General features: G+C 35.7%; 1 protein-coding gene across 1 annotated transcript; it reads right to left on the reverse strand.

Moving 5' to 3' along the window:
• Nucleotides 1–2,333: 2,333 nt before the first annotated feature.
• On the reverse strand, nucleotides 2,334–11,756 carry LOC110459606 (cysteine-rich PDZ-binding protein-like). Its single transcript, XM_021511951.1, has 6 exons — nucleotides 11,680–11,756; nucleotides 9,685–9,750; nucleotides 8,024–8,078; nucleotides 6,544–6,623; nucleotides 6,135–6,152; nucleotides 2,334–3,812 (listed from the first exon to the last, which is right to left on the reverse strand). Exons 1-6 carry the CDS (start codon nucleotides 11,693–11,695, stop codon nucleotides 3,748–3,750), a joined length of 300 nt encoding a protein of 99 aa, XP_021367626.1. The 5' UTR covers nucleotides 11,696–11,756; the 3' UTR covers nucleotides 2,334–3,747.
• Between the last annotated feature and the right edge of the window lie 5,979 nt (nucleotides 11,757–17,735).

Here is a 17,735-nt window from a genome sequence, read left to right on the forward strand (position 1 = left end):
AAATTTGGAAACCCCCCCAGATAGGTCTCTGGATCCGCCACTGTATTGGACATGATTTCTATTGACAAACAGATCGAGTGAGGCGTAGAACAGTTTTATGAGTTTTCGGTATTATTCCAGGTTATATTCTATTACGTAGAGTATTTATATTTTATGAAGACCAAGCGGAGCGAGTGTTACCAAGTTCAGTAAGAAAAGTGGTTAAAATGTTGATGTTTTTGTCAGGCCCTTGAAATGGTCACTTGCCAAAGTTTAAGGGGATGTTTGTCTTTTATTGTGAAATAGTATGCATACATATGTACAGGGACAACACCTACTGAAAAGGATGTACATGGCTTTTCCTATGGGAAGAAACTGTGCTCCTCCTCTGGCCGACTTTTTTTAATTTTCATACGAGGCTTTATTGATAAGCATTCAGGACAAAAAAAACTCAGCCAATTTCAAGTCTTTCGATTTAACATTCAAATATATCAACAATATGCTGTCTTTAAACAACAATCTAATTGACAGCGTCAATCTCATATACCCTACCGGGCTTGAAATTAAGGACACTACAGTGTTTTTTTTACCTCAGTCACTTTCCTCAATCTTTACTCAAAACAAAATGAAAAGAGACCCCTTAAAACTACGCTTCGATCAGCGTTACTATTTTGATGTTCCGATTGTGATCTTTCTCTTTCTTGATAGTAACATAACGGTCACCTGATATATTTATACAGAGAGTTGATTTTGTTTTTAACATGAACAGAAATATTATTCAGTGACAAAAAACAATAAAACCACCATATCCGGACAAAATACTTTGTCTCAGGTGACCTAAAAAGACAGGGAAAAAATCAGCTAGTTGTTATTTTCACTGGGAGGGAAAAATCAGCTAGTTGGTTTTATATCTATTCCATGCATTTTCGCTACTAGAATTTATTTACTCATGAATATTTTTTCCGTTTTCATAAATAACAAAAAAAGGGAAATATGGACAGTTATCCGCCATAGCTCTTTCTTAGCTTCTACTTAATTTCAATAACAAAGAATGTATTCTTAAATGAGCATATTTGATCTAAATTGCGCTCTCTTTTGACGAATATTGAATCCAATACTTTAAACAGAAATTACCATAGAAAAACATTCTATAAAAGTTCCGCAAAGCGGTACGTGATATGCCCCTCAAGACAATAAATTATATTTTTGTTAGTGCTGCCTAGTCTACACATCATCCATAAGTATTGTAACTTCGGGGAAATGATATAAAGTATTTTGATTTTTTTTGAACAGTTTCACCCATGTAAATTTGGAAGTATACGAAGGTCATTTATAAGACCACATTTCATAGCACTCCATCTGAAAGTAAGTAAAGGTGCTTTGCATGAACAAACCTTTTAACACACTATCCTAGGGTTTTACTGTCCAAATGTTACGTTCCTTGGCTTTTTGGTTTTAGAGAAGAAGTTCTTAAGATACAGGCTGATGCCAGACGGACCAATGCCGCACCACGAGATAAGCTCACTTACCCTATACAGGTAAGCTAAAGACAATTAAGGCTCCAGAGATAAGGATGACATATTTATTTACAACATAAAATATGAGACAAAATACATTTAAAAATGGGCATATCTCATTCACAATAAGATAACCATGAACAAGTTAAAATGCAAACAAAAGTGTTTCAAACACCGAACGATGTTACACTTTGGTGATTTTGAACTGATTGATGCACAGAATTCTTCGCAACAAAAACTATTTTATGAATGCTATACTGTGAACCAACTATTGAATATGCTTCATTTATTATAATTTTTCTTTTATGAATTTTTCAAAAAAGGAAATACTGTTTGGAAAAAATACAATATACAGAATAATATACTGTATTTAGTAAAGTAATGCATACTTCAGCAGCCAAGGTGAAGTTATCTTTTTGAGAATTTAAAAAGAGACCTTGTTTCATGTTTTATTACTGATACATATTTATATTGAGGACCAAACATTCAAGTGAATGATAAAATAACCAGAAATGTGGAAATCTGTTTCTTCATTACTTTACAGATGTACGCAACAGTCAATTTTACTGTATAATATGGTTACATGTATTACGGTCTGGTTGTATGTATGTTGATGAAAGGATGTGCATGTAGAGAGTAAGGAATCTGTGACTACCAGAGAGTTGTGTATGTGTACGTCATTGTATTGTGCTATTCCGTCTTTGCGTATTGCAGAGATATCTTCTCTTGTGAGCAGGGATTGATTGTTACGTCATTGGTTTGTGTGAGAAAATTACGTCGTTTTCTCAAAAATTGATGACGTTACCCTCACAAACTAATGACATAACAATCAATACCTGCTCACAAGAGAAGATAACTCTGCAATACGCAAAGACAGAATGCAAAATTGAAAAAAACTAAGTAAAATGAAAACACAGAGGCTTCAGTCAGCATTTGTAATCCAAGGAAAAGAACCGAGTATCCCTTTAGCTGCTCAAAAGTTTGGATTTAAAAAGACAGAAACTAATGAGCAACTCAAACATCCAGAATGGCAGTATGAAGCACAGCTGCTAATGTAGAAAGTGCTTATGTACAGTACTTATTGTAAATGAAAGGCATTTTGGGATAAGCACTAAACTTGGCATATACATTATTATATGATATTTAATTTGTGAAAGTTTCATACTTATCCCACAATGCCTTTATACTTAAAAAACAAAAGTCAAAGTGCATCTCCTTGCTCACTACCAAATTCTTCCTTACATTAAGTATGTAGACTAAACAGGCTCAGTAGAGTGTTTATAGTAGTCAGAGGTGCGTATGACATGCTAGGCTGACCAAAAGCCAGAGATTTCATGCTTTGAATACGCCAAAAGATACTACGGTAAGATGTATAGACTAGTATTATAAGGAAATATTTGGTGTTGGGCAAGGAGATGTACTTTAGTCCTTGTACTCCAAAGCAGCCTTCCATTGTATCATGAGATTAGTATGAAAGAATGATTAAAAGAAAGAGATAAAAAGAAACAAGACAGAAACACAATACGTGTATAGGTAATTTTAACATTATTACTGGCGATGTGGGATTTTACATTGATTTTGAAAATGCTACACATAATTTGAACGGCAACAAACAGGATATACTTTTGCACCCTTCAAATAGAGGGATGACATCATCTGAACCGATTTCTAATCGTCCAATTTTTAACTCAACTTAATTGGTATCAACCGAATATATCCAATCCTCCACCACAAAACCCCAGCAAATTGCCCTCTCTGATGTGATTTTCTACAAAACATTTGTTAGAAACCTTAAGTCTGACATCCTGGTGGTTTCACAATCCATCCAAAATTAAGGGACTTTAAATATTTGACAGATCTGACTTGGAAATAACACTGGAGTTCTGGCACTAGTTCTTTACTGCTACAAATGTGACTGTTGCTACTCTCAAATCATATAGACTTTATAGACATCAGACTATAGGTATTTTTCATTGAATAATAACATTACGATGGTCACACAGAAGTCTATCAATAATTTTCTGTCTTTAAAGAACCTGTCAGATCTCCATTGTCACTATCAGACAGACGTTTGGCGATAGTTCACTGTCTTTAAATAACACGTCTGACCCCCATTGTCACTATCACACAGACGTTTGGCGATAGTTCACTGTCTTTAAATAACATGCCAGACCTCCATTGTCACTATCACACAGACGTTTGGCGATAGTTCACTGTCTTTAAATAACACGTCTGACCTCCATTGTCACTATCACACAGACGTTTGACGATAGTTCTTTGTCTCTATGATCTTCTTTCCACACATTGCACAGATACCTGTAAAGAGAGATAATTGGTGAGATAAAAAGAACCAGAAAAGCCTGGATGTTTCAGTAGACATGGTTAAACATGTTTCTCTCTTTTGGGATCTGCCTCTCAGCAGTAAGAGGGACACTACACTTCCTCTATATATCATTTGATTTCCTTGTTCAAATTATGATCAACTGTTCAGGACAAGTAGGCTTTAAATCTTAAACACCTTAATTACCCATTTTCCAGCTCAGCCCCACTCTTCCTTTACAATTGATTCCCACATGTATCAAGGACTGAAGATGCTTCATAGCAAATTTGATAGAGATGCTTACATACAGTGAATGACAATGCATAGAGGATATTTAATGGTTTCCTTTGAATCCATCAATATTTCAGGAGTGTGGCAGAATATTTTTCAAGAGTGTGTTAGAAAACATCGGTGAAATAGATATATAGTATTAAACGGGAAACCCATTAAGTGTCCTTTGTTGGTCTTTGTGTGCCCAGCAAGCCCACACAGATAGGGCGAGGATCTCAACTGTTTGGAAGTAATGATTAAACAACCACGACCATCTACCATGTGGCAATAATGTAAGCATGAGTGTATTCTTTTTTCATGTCTACAAAATGTATACGGATATAGATATAAAGTGGACTTCTTACTTAACTGTTTCCTTGTTTTGACACAGAGACAAAATCCCATGTAACCATGAAAGTAGGATCAGGCCATTCATATAAGGAAACTTGAGTCCAGTACATCCCCATGCATGCAGGCAGATACCTACCGCCTATATATCATGAACCAGAGCCTTACCAAACTGAAGACACCTTCTAATTCATAACTTTACTTCTTAGAATATCAGAGTAATACTTGCAGTTTATGAACAATAAATTTTACAAAACCAATAAGATTTCCTATGCGACGTTTCAATGACTAGTACGATATGTACACTGTCATCTTCATCAGACAAATGACCAGTGAAACGTTGCACAGTAATCCATGCTTACCAACCTGAAAAAAAAGTTTAGTTATACTTGCAGTGCTGTCATGTGCAAAATTTTTAAGTCAACAGATTGATATAAGTGTTTATCACTTGTTTCTGAATCGTTTATCTTTTGAATACCTCATCATATTTTCATGATTTTGTATCAAAGAAATAAATTAAATAATGTTTAGATTAAGCAGATGTTCTAATGATAAAGGCCCTGCTGACCTTTGACTTTAGCCAGCATTTTTGACCACGATAAAATTTCTATTACAATAAATTCCTTAAGATTTGCACTGCTAGTCTATAGATGAGACATACTCAACTAGAGAAAGTTATGACCCGGACAAGATATTCCTAAAAAGATTGCACATATTTGACCTTTGACCTCGAGGTCAAGGTCACAATGACCTAATGACAGTGCACTGCACATGGACTATATGTGTGATGCAGGTATACTAAAAGTTTCATCACAATATACTTTTTATGGTTTAAAGTTACGGCCCAGACAAGTATGTGCTGAAAAATTCAAATATTTGACCTTTGACATAATGACATTGCACTGCACATAGTTCATCAATATATCTTCAATGGTTTACAAGTAACGGATCAGACAAGATCATGTTAGAAGAACCATGCAGAACGAAACCAGAAGAACCAGTACTAATACAATGTGTCTCCCTTCTCATGATGGGGAGACATCATTATCATGGCTCTAGTAATTAGGATTCTTCGGACAATGTTTTTTACATTTTTTATTGCATTTGACCCCTGTGAGCTTGAAAGAAGGTAAAGGTCATCTGTTTGAGAGTTTCAACTTTATAGCCAACCATCCCAGGCAGCTACTGATCATGGCCAAATATAAGGATTGTTAATTTCTCAGTTCTTAAGAAGACACCTATAGAAAAACGTTTACATTATACCATATACTCACAGACATGAACATTAAAGGAAATGATATAGATTTAGCCTAAAGTTTTCTTAGCTTTCAGAAATAATGCATAGACAAAACTTTCCACAGTTTTTACATAATTATATATGTATTGATTTTATGCCTCTTTAGAAAGAAGTGACAGTAAAAATATAATAACAAATGAGAATGTAAAGTATACACCATATCTCAAACAAGTAACTAGATATTGAACTGAGAGAATGCTTTGCATCCTAAGAATTCCACTCTTTTAAAATCTGGGTCACTGTATTATTTTCATAACCTGTTACTAAAATGTTAAGTTAACATCAGAAATTACGCTCCAATTACAGCCTGGGTTTTGATTACTTCCCATGGGATTAATCATGAAATCTTAGATAATATTTTTATAAAAACTATTAATTTTATTCTCATGTATCTTGTACTTACCTTTCTTATAAGCACATCCTACAAAAAAAAGAGAGTAATTTTCATTAAAATTCAAATCTGTCCTCATTCAAACTCCAATTCATATTGGCCACCATCAGTATAAACCTGTCACAATGCAAAAGAAAGCTCTAACAAAATTCCATTACTATATCATCCAGTTATGATTATCTATAGTGTGATCCCTAGCAGTAAATATAAACCAACACAGTGAACATGAAATCTTCTGTTGACTCATGAAATATTTTGATAGTGTAATTGTGAGTTAATTTGTGAAAAGAATATGTATTACCCGTCAATAAATACAAATTTGTAGTATGACAAATCTGGTTTACCAATATATATATTTATGTAGGTCAGCCTGGGAAGGGTTTTGTTAAATCTAAACAATAAACCACTTGAGACAGCTTACCCTGGCAATAGTGTGATCCTGTCTGGTGAACTGATGATTTGCAAATACGACATTTCTCAAATGTAGCATAAGGGGAAAATCTACAAAACAACAAAATGCTTTAAAAAATCCGAGGCAATTCAATCATATTGATGCATTAAAGTAATTCACTAGTAGTTATAATATGTATACACTGCAAATTATAAATGAATCTTCATTAAGTTTAATTACTTTATTTTGTTCAATTTAATGGTTGGAAAAATATAAAAGAAGTTTTGAAATATCAATATTTGAAAATAAATCTTTTCTCTTGATAAAGAAATGACTATACCAGGTACTATAAATTTCAGAAATAATAGTCCAATATCTTCCACTTCAGAATTTTTTTGAACTATATTTATGGTACAATATTTTTCTGATGCAATTATTCCTATTGATTATTTTGGCAAAATCTATATTGTAATTAGTTGGTCTTGCTAAATTTTTGATACCACATACCAGCTAGTTATTATTAAACTTCAAAGATGGTCAAATATAAGTTATTTTCATTGTTTTCTTGAACCCAAAAAACCCATTTGATAACAAATCCACAAGGTTGATTTTGATGGAGTGTTTTTCTGTTTTAATATTCATCATTGAAAAAAAAAACTAAACAGAACACAAAAAAAGTTGTGCCCTCTTACAATTAGTTTGATGTTTAACTCATTCACCCCTGAAATTTCATTATGAACTATTCCAACTTTTGAATTGAAAGAGTTCAAATGTGTCTTCAGGGGTGAATGAGTTAAACCACTTTTGGGTAGAATGATTTGACTATATTCAGAAGAATTTTTCAAAAGACAGCCAAAATATAACTTATAAGACAGCAAAGAGGCTGTAATAAAGCCACTCCAACAGTGTCACAGTCGGCAAAATCATATCTGATAGAAAAAAGGCCGACCAACGGCCTCTGATTTTATAGGAGTATAGTAAATTAAAGCTAGACAAAACAAATTGCTGTCCACTAGCACTGGATTCAGAGGCGTTACTGTATGATTATAAGTAGGGGTGTACAACCACTTCACAAACAAGGCAGTTACTAGGTATTGAACCACCAACGCCATCCTTCAACTGGGTATCGGGACTCAATTCACAAGCCACTTCAAGGGTAAACGTGTTCACCGTACTACAAACACCTGTAGCACTATAATCATGATCGAAGTTTTTACTTTATGTATGTTTACAGTGTTGTTCATGCAAAATGACCAAAGCTGGACAATATATTAGCAACGTCATACAGGTCTTCATCTGACGTCTCAGGTCATACAAGTGCATTATGCATATGGATACATTTCAGGGGAGCTTTGCTGAAAACTTTCTGCGACACATTGGTATGATTTACCAGGTATGGGTACGTATTAAAATTAGTAACTCACCAACAGAACTAAATTTACTGAACTAATTTAAGTTTGTTGCCTCAAAAAGAATGAAACTATTGTCACATTAACAGAGATGTTTATACCTGTTTTTCCTCGCTGTTAGTGCTTTATTTTCACCCACTTTACGGCCGCCTCCTTCTGTAAATAAAAGAACACAACTTGCTCAGATCTATGTTTAAATGTGTACATGTGCTTATCTATATATTAGTAAGTCTATTTTAATGTATACAAACAAGGCCATTAAGAAAAGTTTTGACAAATGCAATACTTGAGGTCTACTATATATATATATATATTGGATCGCCAATCTACAAACCCGCTACCCTCGAGGTATGAACGAACGATAGGCGGTTGCCATCCGCTCGGTTTCCTTCCAGGTTGCATTTGACCTAATGATGCATTACTGCACAGTTGGTCGTTGTCAGATTAATTTTGCAGATTTATACAGTATCTTCATCTACTTATTCCTCCTGCACTCACTTATTTGATAATTACATGCATTATTCCTGCAAACCAAAAGAGGCGACTAAGTGTGGCCCCCCTGCTGTGACTGTTAGATCCACCGCAGAATTGAGAGACGACTAATGAGACATTCCTTAGCAAATTGAGATTTTTCACATTTACCGGGCCAGATTTCCACATGCACATGTTCCACCTTTTTGATATCTCTCGTTGACTCACTTTATGTGATAGTGCATCTTGCGCAAGAATAGGTCCTCTACATCAGTGTTCCTTGTCCGCGATGCTCTCAGCTTAATTGCTGCCTTCAGCTGTCTTTAGCCGAGGGGACTATTGGTTTTATATAATAGCTATATTTTCAATTATAGTATATCAGTTCTATCTTCTTGTAATATGATGTATATGTACATGTAACTGTTCTGTTTCACTGTGTCTTGAAAAAGGAGCGGATCGCTTCGAAAATTTGACAACCTAAACTTGTCCACACTGTTGGAATTACTTCTTTGCCCCATATATATATATATATGTAATATGTATATATAAATGTATACTTTATTTCTTTTACAACAATTATGAAACAATATCAAAGGTCCCTTTGTCAAGCTATGACTGTCACTTGGTCATAGCTTGGCATATAGGTACCGGTTGGTCTTGAAACGTTGCGACATATTTAATACGGACATTGTTTTTGTAGAAAGTAAAACTTTGATAACATATTTCCAAACTGATGAATCTTATTGAAGAAGTGATAAAACCAGTTATTATAAGTTATGTTAATCACTCTTGTTGGTCCGAATGCCACCTTGATGAAAGCATGTTAACCACTGCAGTGCCCGACCACTGTTTTTTCAAAGTCTATATTTACCCTGGACTTGTACTTTGAATATGTTTGCAGCTGTATCTGTTAGCATGTAATTATGGAGAAGAAAACCTGTCAAAGAATGGCTGTCTTCCAGGGTTAATTAGACTGTAGTACTGTATTTTCAGTTTCTTAGCACACCAGAGATGAATAGTTTTACGTTTTGAGTACTCGGCTGCAGGAAAGACTTCTATGAGCATCACCCATCGTCCATAATAAATATTGCAGGTGCTGCTAGTGGAATTTTACACCCCTACATCACAGAAAACCAGAGACGGTAGAATGCATTAAGTGATCTCGACTCTTAAATTTAAGTTAGATTGCACAGTGGGACCCATGATGGGTCACCCATCACCAGAGGACACAGACTTCATAAGACTTAATAGCAGTTGTGAAGACAAACAACTACAACATTATCTATGTTACCTGTTGTATTTCTTGCTCCACTTTTCCATGGATCTGGGGTGATGACTTTTCCCAACTTCTTTTGACCTTTCCAAATATAAAACCATATGAAATTATTTAACAAATCATATATATTGCAGAAACGACTCTAGGCTTTATCTGATAATTGAAATTTTAACAACTACTAGACAAGCAAACAATGGATATTGTACCTGGTAAATACTTCGTAACAAGAATAATGTTTTTTAAGAGGGATTGTAATTGTCAGGGCCATACAATGCCTGAAATATCTGGGGACTGGTTCCCATGTCCAGTGGAAATAGTGATAATCAATCAATTGTACAAACAACAGAAGTTAGAACATTCAAATGTCGTCCCATCTAGTCTACTTATATTTAAACTTAATCTAATACTTAGATAATTTATAATAGATTTAGTATTTATCTAATGAATGTTTAACAAATTATGTATGCATTTTTGTATGTTAGTGGACGTTCATATTTAAGATTATGGTCTTTGCACTAATTATGCTGCGGACCACTTTAAAGTATCATATGGTAATATTTTCGACTGTTATTGTTGCCCCATTTCAGGTCTTAGTGAGTCAGCCTGCTTTTTGTATCATGTACTGACATCTTACTTTTAGTATGTGCCGCCATTTTTTGTTTAAATACATATGTTAAACGGAGAACATAATATAGTCTGAAATAACCATCTCATCTGAACTTATCATTTATTTTTGGATTGGGTGGTCTGGAGATAATAAGCAATTGTTCAGTGTCTATTACATGACTCTTGATATTCTATATTATACATGTAATTCATCATATTCACCGAGGTTAGCGATGATAAATATGAACTATAAACATGCAGGTTGGGTACAACAGCGCATATGGGTAATAATCATTCATTTGGGTATATGATTCCTATTTGAGTAACAATTTAAATTAATTATTTTATTACTGAAATGGGGCATAAAGTGAAATAAAAGCACACAAAGTCCTTTTGAACACTTGTAGCTAAAAAGGATGCTAATCTTTCAACTAAAGCCAATAAAGTACAATACATTGGCGGATCGGGGGGGGGGGCAAATTTCCAGGGGGGCGGGGTTCCAAGTGGGGAAGAATTGACGAAAATGGTGAAAATACATGATTTTAAAGAAAACTCTCATGGTGGGTGGGGGGTGATGGGGTCCAGAATCCCCAAAAAACCTCTGGATCCACCACTGCAATAAAAGTTATCAATCCTGATGTCTACCTTTCTGTGAAAATTACAAACCATATCACTGACTTTCATTTTGTTCTCCATTGACTCCATTGGACCTAAACTAAGGTTTTCATAGTAATTTCAAACGTTTTAGGGTTAGTTCAATTAAGTAAAAAGGACATCACTAATGATGATATCTATACGAGAAGAATGGAAAGCTTTCAATGTCGAAAAAAATTACCCCCCCCCCCCCAACCTAAGCAGAAAAAGCATAGTAGTACTGTTGAAAAGATGGATAACTTTTCTTTTAAGAACCTCATATATGTATTCTTTTTCCACAGACATGATCTGTTTCCTCCAAAAACACACCATTTCCGAGTTTCAGAGTTTTTCGCAGTCATAGAGCCACTTTTTTTCCCATATGGTACAGTAGGCCTACAGTGTTGATTGTTTTAGTCAAATTAGTGGTATGCTAAAAGAGGGTAAACAACTATGTGTATTTATTGTGCAGGAGTGAGGACTTCAAGGACCGTAACTCTAACATTTCTGTAATACAATTGTTACTCAAATGAGTAACTGTTACTAAAAACAGGATGAATATCCATATTCGCCGTTGTACCCAACCTGACAAATAAGTAAACAAATAAACACAAGTTCAGGCCCACCACGGAATGGCACGTCGGTGGTTTCACGAGAACTGTGGTTTCATGAACCCTCAATCAGGAAATAAACACCGTTGTTGAGTGTATATACAAACCATGTAGATAAATGGAAACGTAAAAATTAAACAAATAGATAGACCAGCCTTACATTTATCACAAACCATCTTTTAGCTTCTCCGGAGTCACTCGAGAGGAAATGGAGATAGACAACTAATATTAGAATACATAGACGGACGTAAACCCGGATACGAAATATCGAATTAAACATTTGATACCAAATGGCACGAATTGACATTAAAAAGTAAATGAAAATAAAATGCTTAAAAATGCATTTTTGATTAAACGTATAATTCGCGCAGCAACCGAAAATTGAAAAGGCCTATTCTCAGTCTTTGTAGCTAGGCCTTCCTACTTCAAGATGGAAAACTCATGCAGGTCCCTTTTTGCCACTATGATGTGCATTGTATGATTTTTCAGATTTATGCAACTTAGTTTGTATCATAATAGTTTTCCTGTGCCAAAACAATAGTATTTCGGAAGTTATCTTAGATTTAAATGTGGAGGTAAAAGATTTTTAATTATTTGAAAAAGAGGAAAATGTAGAGGTAGGTTGAAGAGTTGAAATGGTAAAAATGTCGAACTTGTACGAGAAACTTTGTAGTTTGGAATTTCACTATCATTTCTATTTCACTGTGATGTGTATTAACCGATGTTTTAACTATGTATATGTTTTTCAATACTCCCTCCATTTCCCCTTAGCATTGAATGCCCAGATCTCTATGACAATTTAAAGTTAAAAACGCATAATCGAATTCTACTCCATATCCCCTTTCAAATCGGTAGAGTAATAAAGATATTAAGTTACTTTTGCTTTCCTTGGGTTAAAGTTGACCAATCAATTTTTAGCCAAGTAACTTAAAGAACGTTGATCAGAGTGATGGTTTCTGTCTAATTGCCAAAGGAAGATAACTCATAAGTCAAGTATCGTGTGCAAAAAGACAAGAATAAAACCTTGTGGATTCCAGCTTTATTAGCACCAGTGCCAGAAAATCACTTTTAAATGAATTTCTTTTCTTTCTGTTAGATAGATAGTTTTCTAACCAATATAATTAATAATTCATATGATATACCATATGTTTTAGATTCAAATAACAAATCCAATGCCACATAAGATCAAAGAGCTTCACAATAAATAAATAAAAAATGAATAAGCATGTTTTTTTTCTTGTTTCTATCAGTTGATATACAATGACCTGGCTTGAACCCCGATTGGCGCATGAAGAATTTTCTTTCCGTAGCTCCAATTTCCCATTGATGACGTGCTAGTATGTGGTCATCTTTACCCACCAAATGTAATGAAAATTATCAACTTTTTCAAGTCCTTGAAATTGAACATAATGTGATCCATACAATTCCAGAGAGTATTCTAACAATAAATTATGTAACTAAAATATCCTTAAAAATATGTGAGTTTTTTTCAACTATGTCAATCCTTTCCAATGTTTTTATATTTTTTAATTAAGTCTTTCTTTTTCAATGCGTACTTTTCATTTCATGTAAGTGCATTATTTTTGTATTAATCGGCAGATAATATTATATATTCGTGAATTTTTGCGGCATTGAACAACTAAACATCCTGCGTCATGCCACTACGCATGGCTTGCACTTCAGAGGACAGTTTCCCCCATAACCCTCCACCACTGGCCAACCCTAACCAGTGTTTCCCGAACCCTCCATCACTGATCAACCCCAACCAGTGTTTCCCGAACCTCCTGACACTGGCCAACCCTAACCAGTGTTTCCCTAACCCCCCACCACTGGTAACCTAACCAGTGTTTCCCTAACCCTCCATCACTGGTAACCTAACCAGTGTTTCCCTAACCCTCCACCACTGGTAACCGAACCAGTGTTTCCCAAACCCTCCACCACTGGTCAACCCCAACCAGTGTTTCCCGAAACCTCCCCCACTGGTAACTTAACCAGTGGTACCCGAACCCTCCATCACTGGTAACCTACCCAGTGTTTCCCTAACCCTCCATCACTGGCAACCTAACCAGTGTTTCCCTACCCTCCCACCATTGGTAACCTAACCAGTGTTTCCCTTACCCTCCACCACTGGTAACCTAGCCAGCGTTTCCCGAACCCTCCACCACTGGTAACTTAACCAGTGTTACCCGAACCCTCCATCACTGGTAACCTAACCAGTGTTTCCCGAAACCTCCACCACTGGTCAACCCTACCAGTGTTTCCCGAACCCTCAACCACTGGTAACTTAACCAGTGTTACCCGAACCCTCAACCACTGGTAACCTAACCAGTGTTTCCCTAACCTTCCACCATTGGTAACCTAACCAGTGTTTCCCTAACCCTCCACCACTGGTAACCTAACCAGTGTTTCCCGAAACCTCCACCACTGGTCAACCCTACCAGTGTTTCCCGAACCCTCCACCACTGGTAACTTAACCAGTGTTACCCGAACCCTCCACCACTGGTAACCTAACCAGTGTTTCCCGAAACCTCCACCACTGGTCAACCCTACCAGTGTTTCCCGAACCCTCCACCACTGGTAACTTAACCAGTGTTTCCTGAACCCTCCACCATTGGCCAACCCTAAGCAGTGTTTACTGCTTAGTTGTATCAACAAACTGGTAGAAAGATTAGTTCATGAATATATGAACAACCTCCAATTTGATTAGAAACTTATATATCCAATCTTACATACAATAAGACTTCAGACAACACTGTTTAAACATAGATACCCTTCACTAACGAGAAAAATACTAACATTTGGTCTCACTTGAGCCAGGTTCTAATACTTTATCCTTTCTCCAATTAATTAAGATATACCACAGCAATAGGTTAGAAAAAAGGATTACTGCATGAAGGTTGTTGTTTAAACTTGTAAGAAAAATAAGCAAAAAATAAAAGCAAAAATGTGATAGATTTTTGAATTGTATTAATAATCGCCTGTTAAACCATACACAATCATGTATATTTATACTTCAGACTAATGAATTTTCTTGGAAACTTTTTCAAGCTTGTGTTCTAGAAGGATCAATTCTTGAATCCCTTATATTTCAAGGAGAAATCATTACTTGTCTGACGATTTTAACCGGAAAGGAACCCGTTACTGTATGACACGGACGAAAAGCAAAGGAATAAAACATAAGAAAATTGTGTTCTTTGTCATGGAACACGGAGAGGCCCCATAATATTTCCATTTTGATCCATTCGAAAAGTTTGTGATATTTCAAACCACAAGTAAAAACCGACAAGAATTTGAAAGTCTAACATGATATTTACTATCAAAATCAGCTATCAAAATCTTTATTTATATCATGGTTTTGAAGCAGAAGACAACAAGAGAATACCGAAGTGTCAACAAAATCATATTTCAAACTCAAAATCAATTAGACAAGGGTAACGTATGAACAAAGGGAAGATTTACATAGAGACTCTTGAAAAAGTACAAGGAGAATATGTCCAGGTGTTTCGTAAGGGTAAGCGTCTGATGCTTCATCGCCGATATCCGCCATAGAAATCTAGGTCAAATCCAAGTAATGTCACGTCCTCGCATCAAGATCTCGGGTAGAGACAGCAATCGAAAGCATCGAATTTGGGGACAGGAATATTGCTATAAAAAAGGGAAACTTCATTATCGGAAATGTGAAAACGTCCCGCTTATCGTCTTGATAGTAGGTCATCCCTGTGTGTTTATGTTGTAAATGAAGACAGAGGTAAGTGGCTGAGATTATGTGGTGTCCTTGCTGTTAAGCTCTGGAGGGTATATATAACAATCCATGTGGTCAATGACTTTAATTTTACGCAAAGACAGAACATCTTCGATATATCTGAATATAAAATTGAAGCTTTTGGTTTGGATTTTATTACTTGTCCCGAGAAGCTCAGAATATACAAGAAAACAAGTAAACAAGATATACATTTTCTGGTATTAAAATATTTGTCTTAAGATAATATTCATAATACATTCGTGTGTCTGCATGCAGGTTTTTAAAAATTGAGTTTGAACAAAAATAACTCAGTTTGACATCAAGATGACGAAAAAATGATTCACTTGTCAGAAGTAATTTTCTGGTGTATTTATCCGTATGCCTCACACGATACTTTATACTTTCTTCTTCTTCCATTAACTGCGGCAGATCTCATAGAAATGAGTGCAGTTGCCGCATTTTTAGGTGTCCTTGGAGGTGGCATTAATGTTTTTGGTTATTTTATGATAAGATAAAACTATATACATGCATGATAATTACAAGAGTTAATATAGAGGTTTTTAGGATGATAGGCAGACAGAGCTGATTTGAAATGGTTCAAGTCAGGTGACTGGGCTATATCTTCGGGTAGAGAATTCCCTGTAGTGATAGTTCTGGGAAAAAATGAATTTCGATATTTGTCCGAATTGGTAGGATCTCTAATAGGAGGAATGTTCGAAGAGTCTACTTTTTTACTTTTGACGTAGCTCCAGAACGTTTTAGGGTTTTCTTTAGCTTCCGGGCTAATCACAGTATACAAATATGAGCTATGAGCTTTCCTAGTTTCCTTTTGCATCTTGCTTTTGATGTTTCTGTATCGGTCCCAGTCGTCAGGTGACTTACTTTTGACAGCTTGATTATACTCTGCGCTTTTCACACGATAAACTGTCATATTTACAACAACTTTCATCGGTTACTGTTCTATTTGTCGTTAGCTCCATAACTATCACAAAAAACTGTCAAGAAAGGGAATGTCATTATCATTTCATTTTATAATCCCTATCGTGCTAGCGCGTGGGAGGGAACTAGAACACGTTTTACCCACATTCAAAACTGTAAATACTTATACACAGGCAATTGTTGACTAAGTGGCATCAGTAAAACATGTTGAATGACATGATCATATGTACAACATTTTATTTGACTTTAAATTTCCACATCCACTGCAACTAACAAATTGGACTTCTGACGACACTATTCAGCCATATATATCATTCGCTAACGAGAAAAATACCAATGTACAAATCACATTAGTGGTTTTGCTCTCACTTGACACTTGCAAATCAATTGAAAAAACCCACAGTAATGATTGATAAAATATATGGTGTAAACCTCATATATTGTATATTAGAAGCTTTCTATTACGACTGTTTGAAGGGTTGTTTCTTTGGCTTGTTAACACAATGAAGAAGTGAAATGAATTAAAAAAAACCCTTGTCAAACCGTTAACAATCATGTTGACAGACTTAGGAATGACGAATGGTTTGGGGTACTTTTTCACGCAGGTGATCGTAAAGGGTCAGTGCTTGGACCCTTGTACTAAGGCCAGGACCAGCAATACGATATATTTTCCCAAAACAAACGCCAGATATATCAACTGTTATCTCTTAAATCACTTTATTATAGGCAAACATTAAAACATCCAGAGACCGCCTTGATGAAACCGTTTTTATGCTCAAACTCTGATTGTGTGCTCAACTCTATTCTATGTCCCGGTAATAAATTGCTAAAATTTGATGATTGTCAATAAAATGTCATTTAGAGTTTGCAAATAACTTGTTTTTGTACATAGTCAATATCGGGAACTTATGGCACAAATATTGTACCTTTGATTTAGATACGCCGCTGTACGTGTTTGTCATTGTTTGTACCCAAGCCTTGATGTTGTTACCGTGGTCGACAAAACGTCATTATCACATCTTGTTTTGCAGCGTCTTACGGTATATTTGTTTCGCACTTGTCACAAACCGACATTTTCTGTCGGCCGTCGTATCAGGAGACTTGGACACATACTTCATACAGCTAAGTCCAGTTTTGAACCCGTGTTTCACCTGAATAGCCAGTCGTCGGGTAAGGTATATTATGATATTTGTATTGGTATAGTCTTGTCTATAGTTGTTCCGTTATTTTTGCTGTCTTGATATTTTTACACTGATGAACTGTATACGTCTACATATGGTGACTTTAACTCAGCGGAAGATTTATAGGTAGATCAAGGGTTCCTATTCCTTTTTTTAGCTCACCTGCCCAAATGGCAAGTGAGCTTATGCCATGGCACAGCGTCCGTCGTCCGTCCGTCAACCTTTCCTTTAAAACGCTTATAGTCCTGAACGGCCTAATGGATTTTGACTAAATTTAGTCTGGAGCATCCTTATGCCAAGGGGACTCAATTTTGTTCAAACGATGGGTGTGCCCCCCCCCCCCCCCCCCCCCCC

Source organism: Mizuhopecten yessoensis, unplaced genomic scaffold, assembly GCF_002113885.1.
Source record: "Mizuhopecten yessoensis strain PY_sf001 unplaced genomic scaffold, ASM211388v2 scaffold10135, whole genome shotgun sequence".
Classification (NCBI taxonomy): domain Eukaryota; kingdom Metazoa; phylum Mollusca; class Bivalvia; order Pectinida; family Pectinidae; genus Mizuhopecten; species Mizuhopecten yessoensis.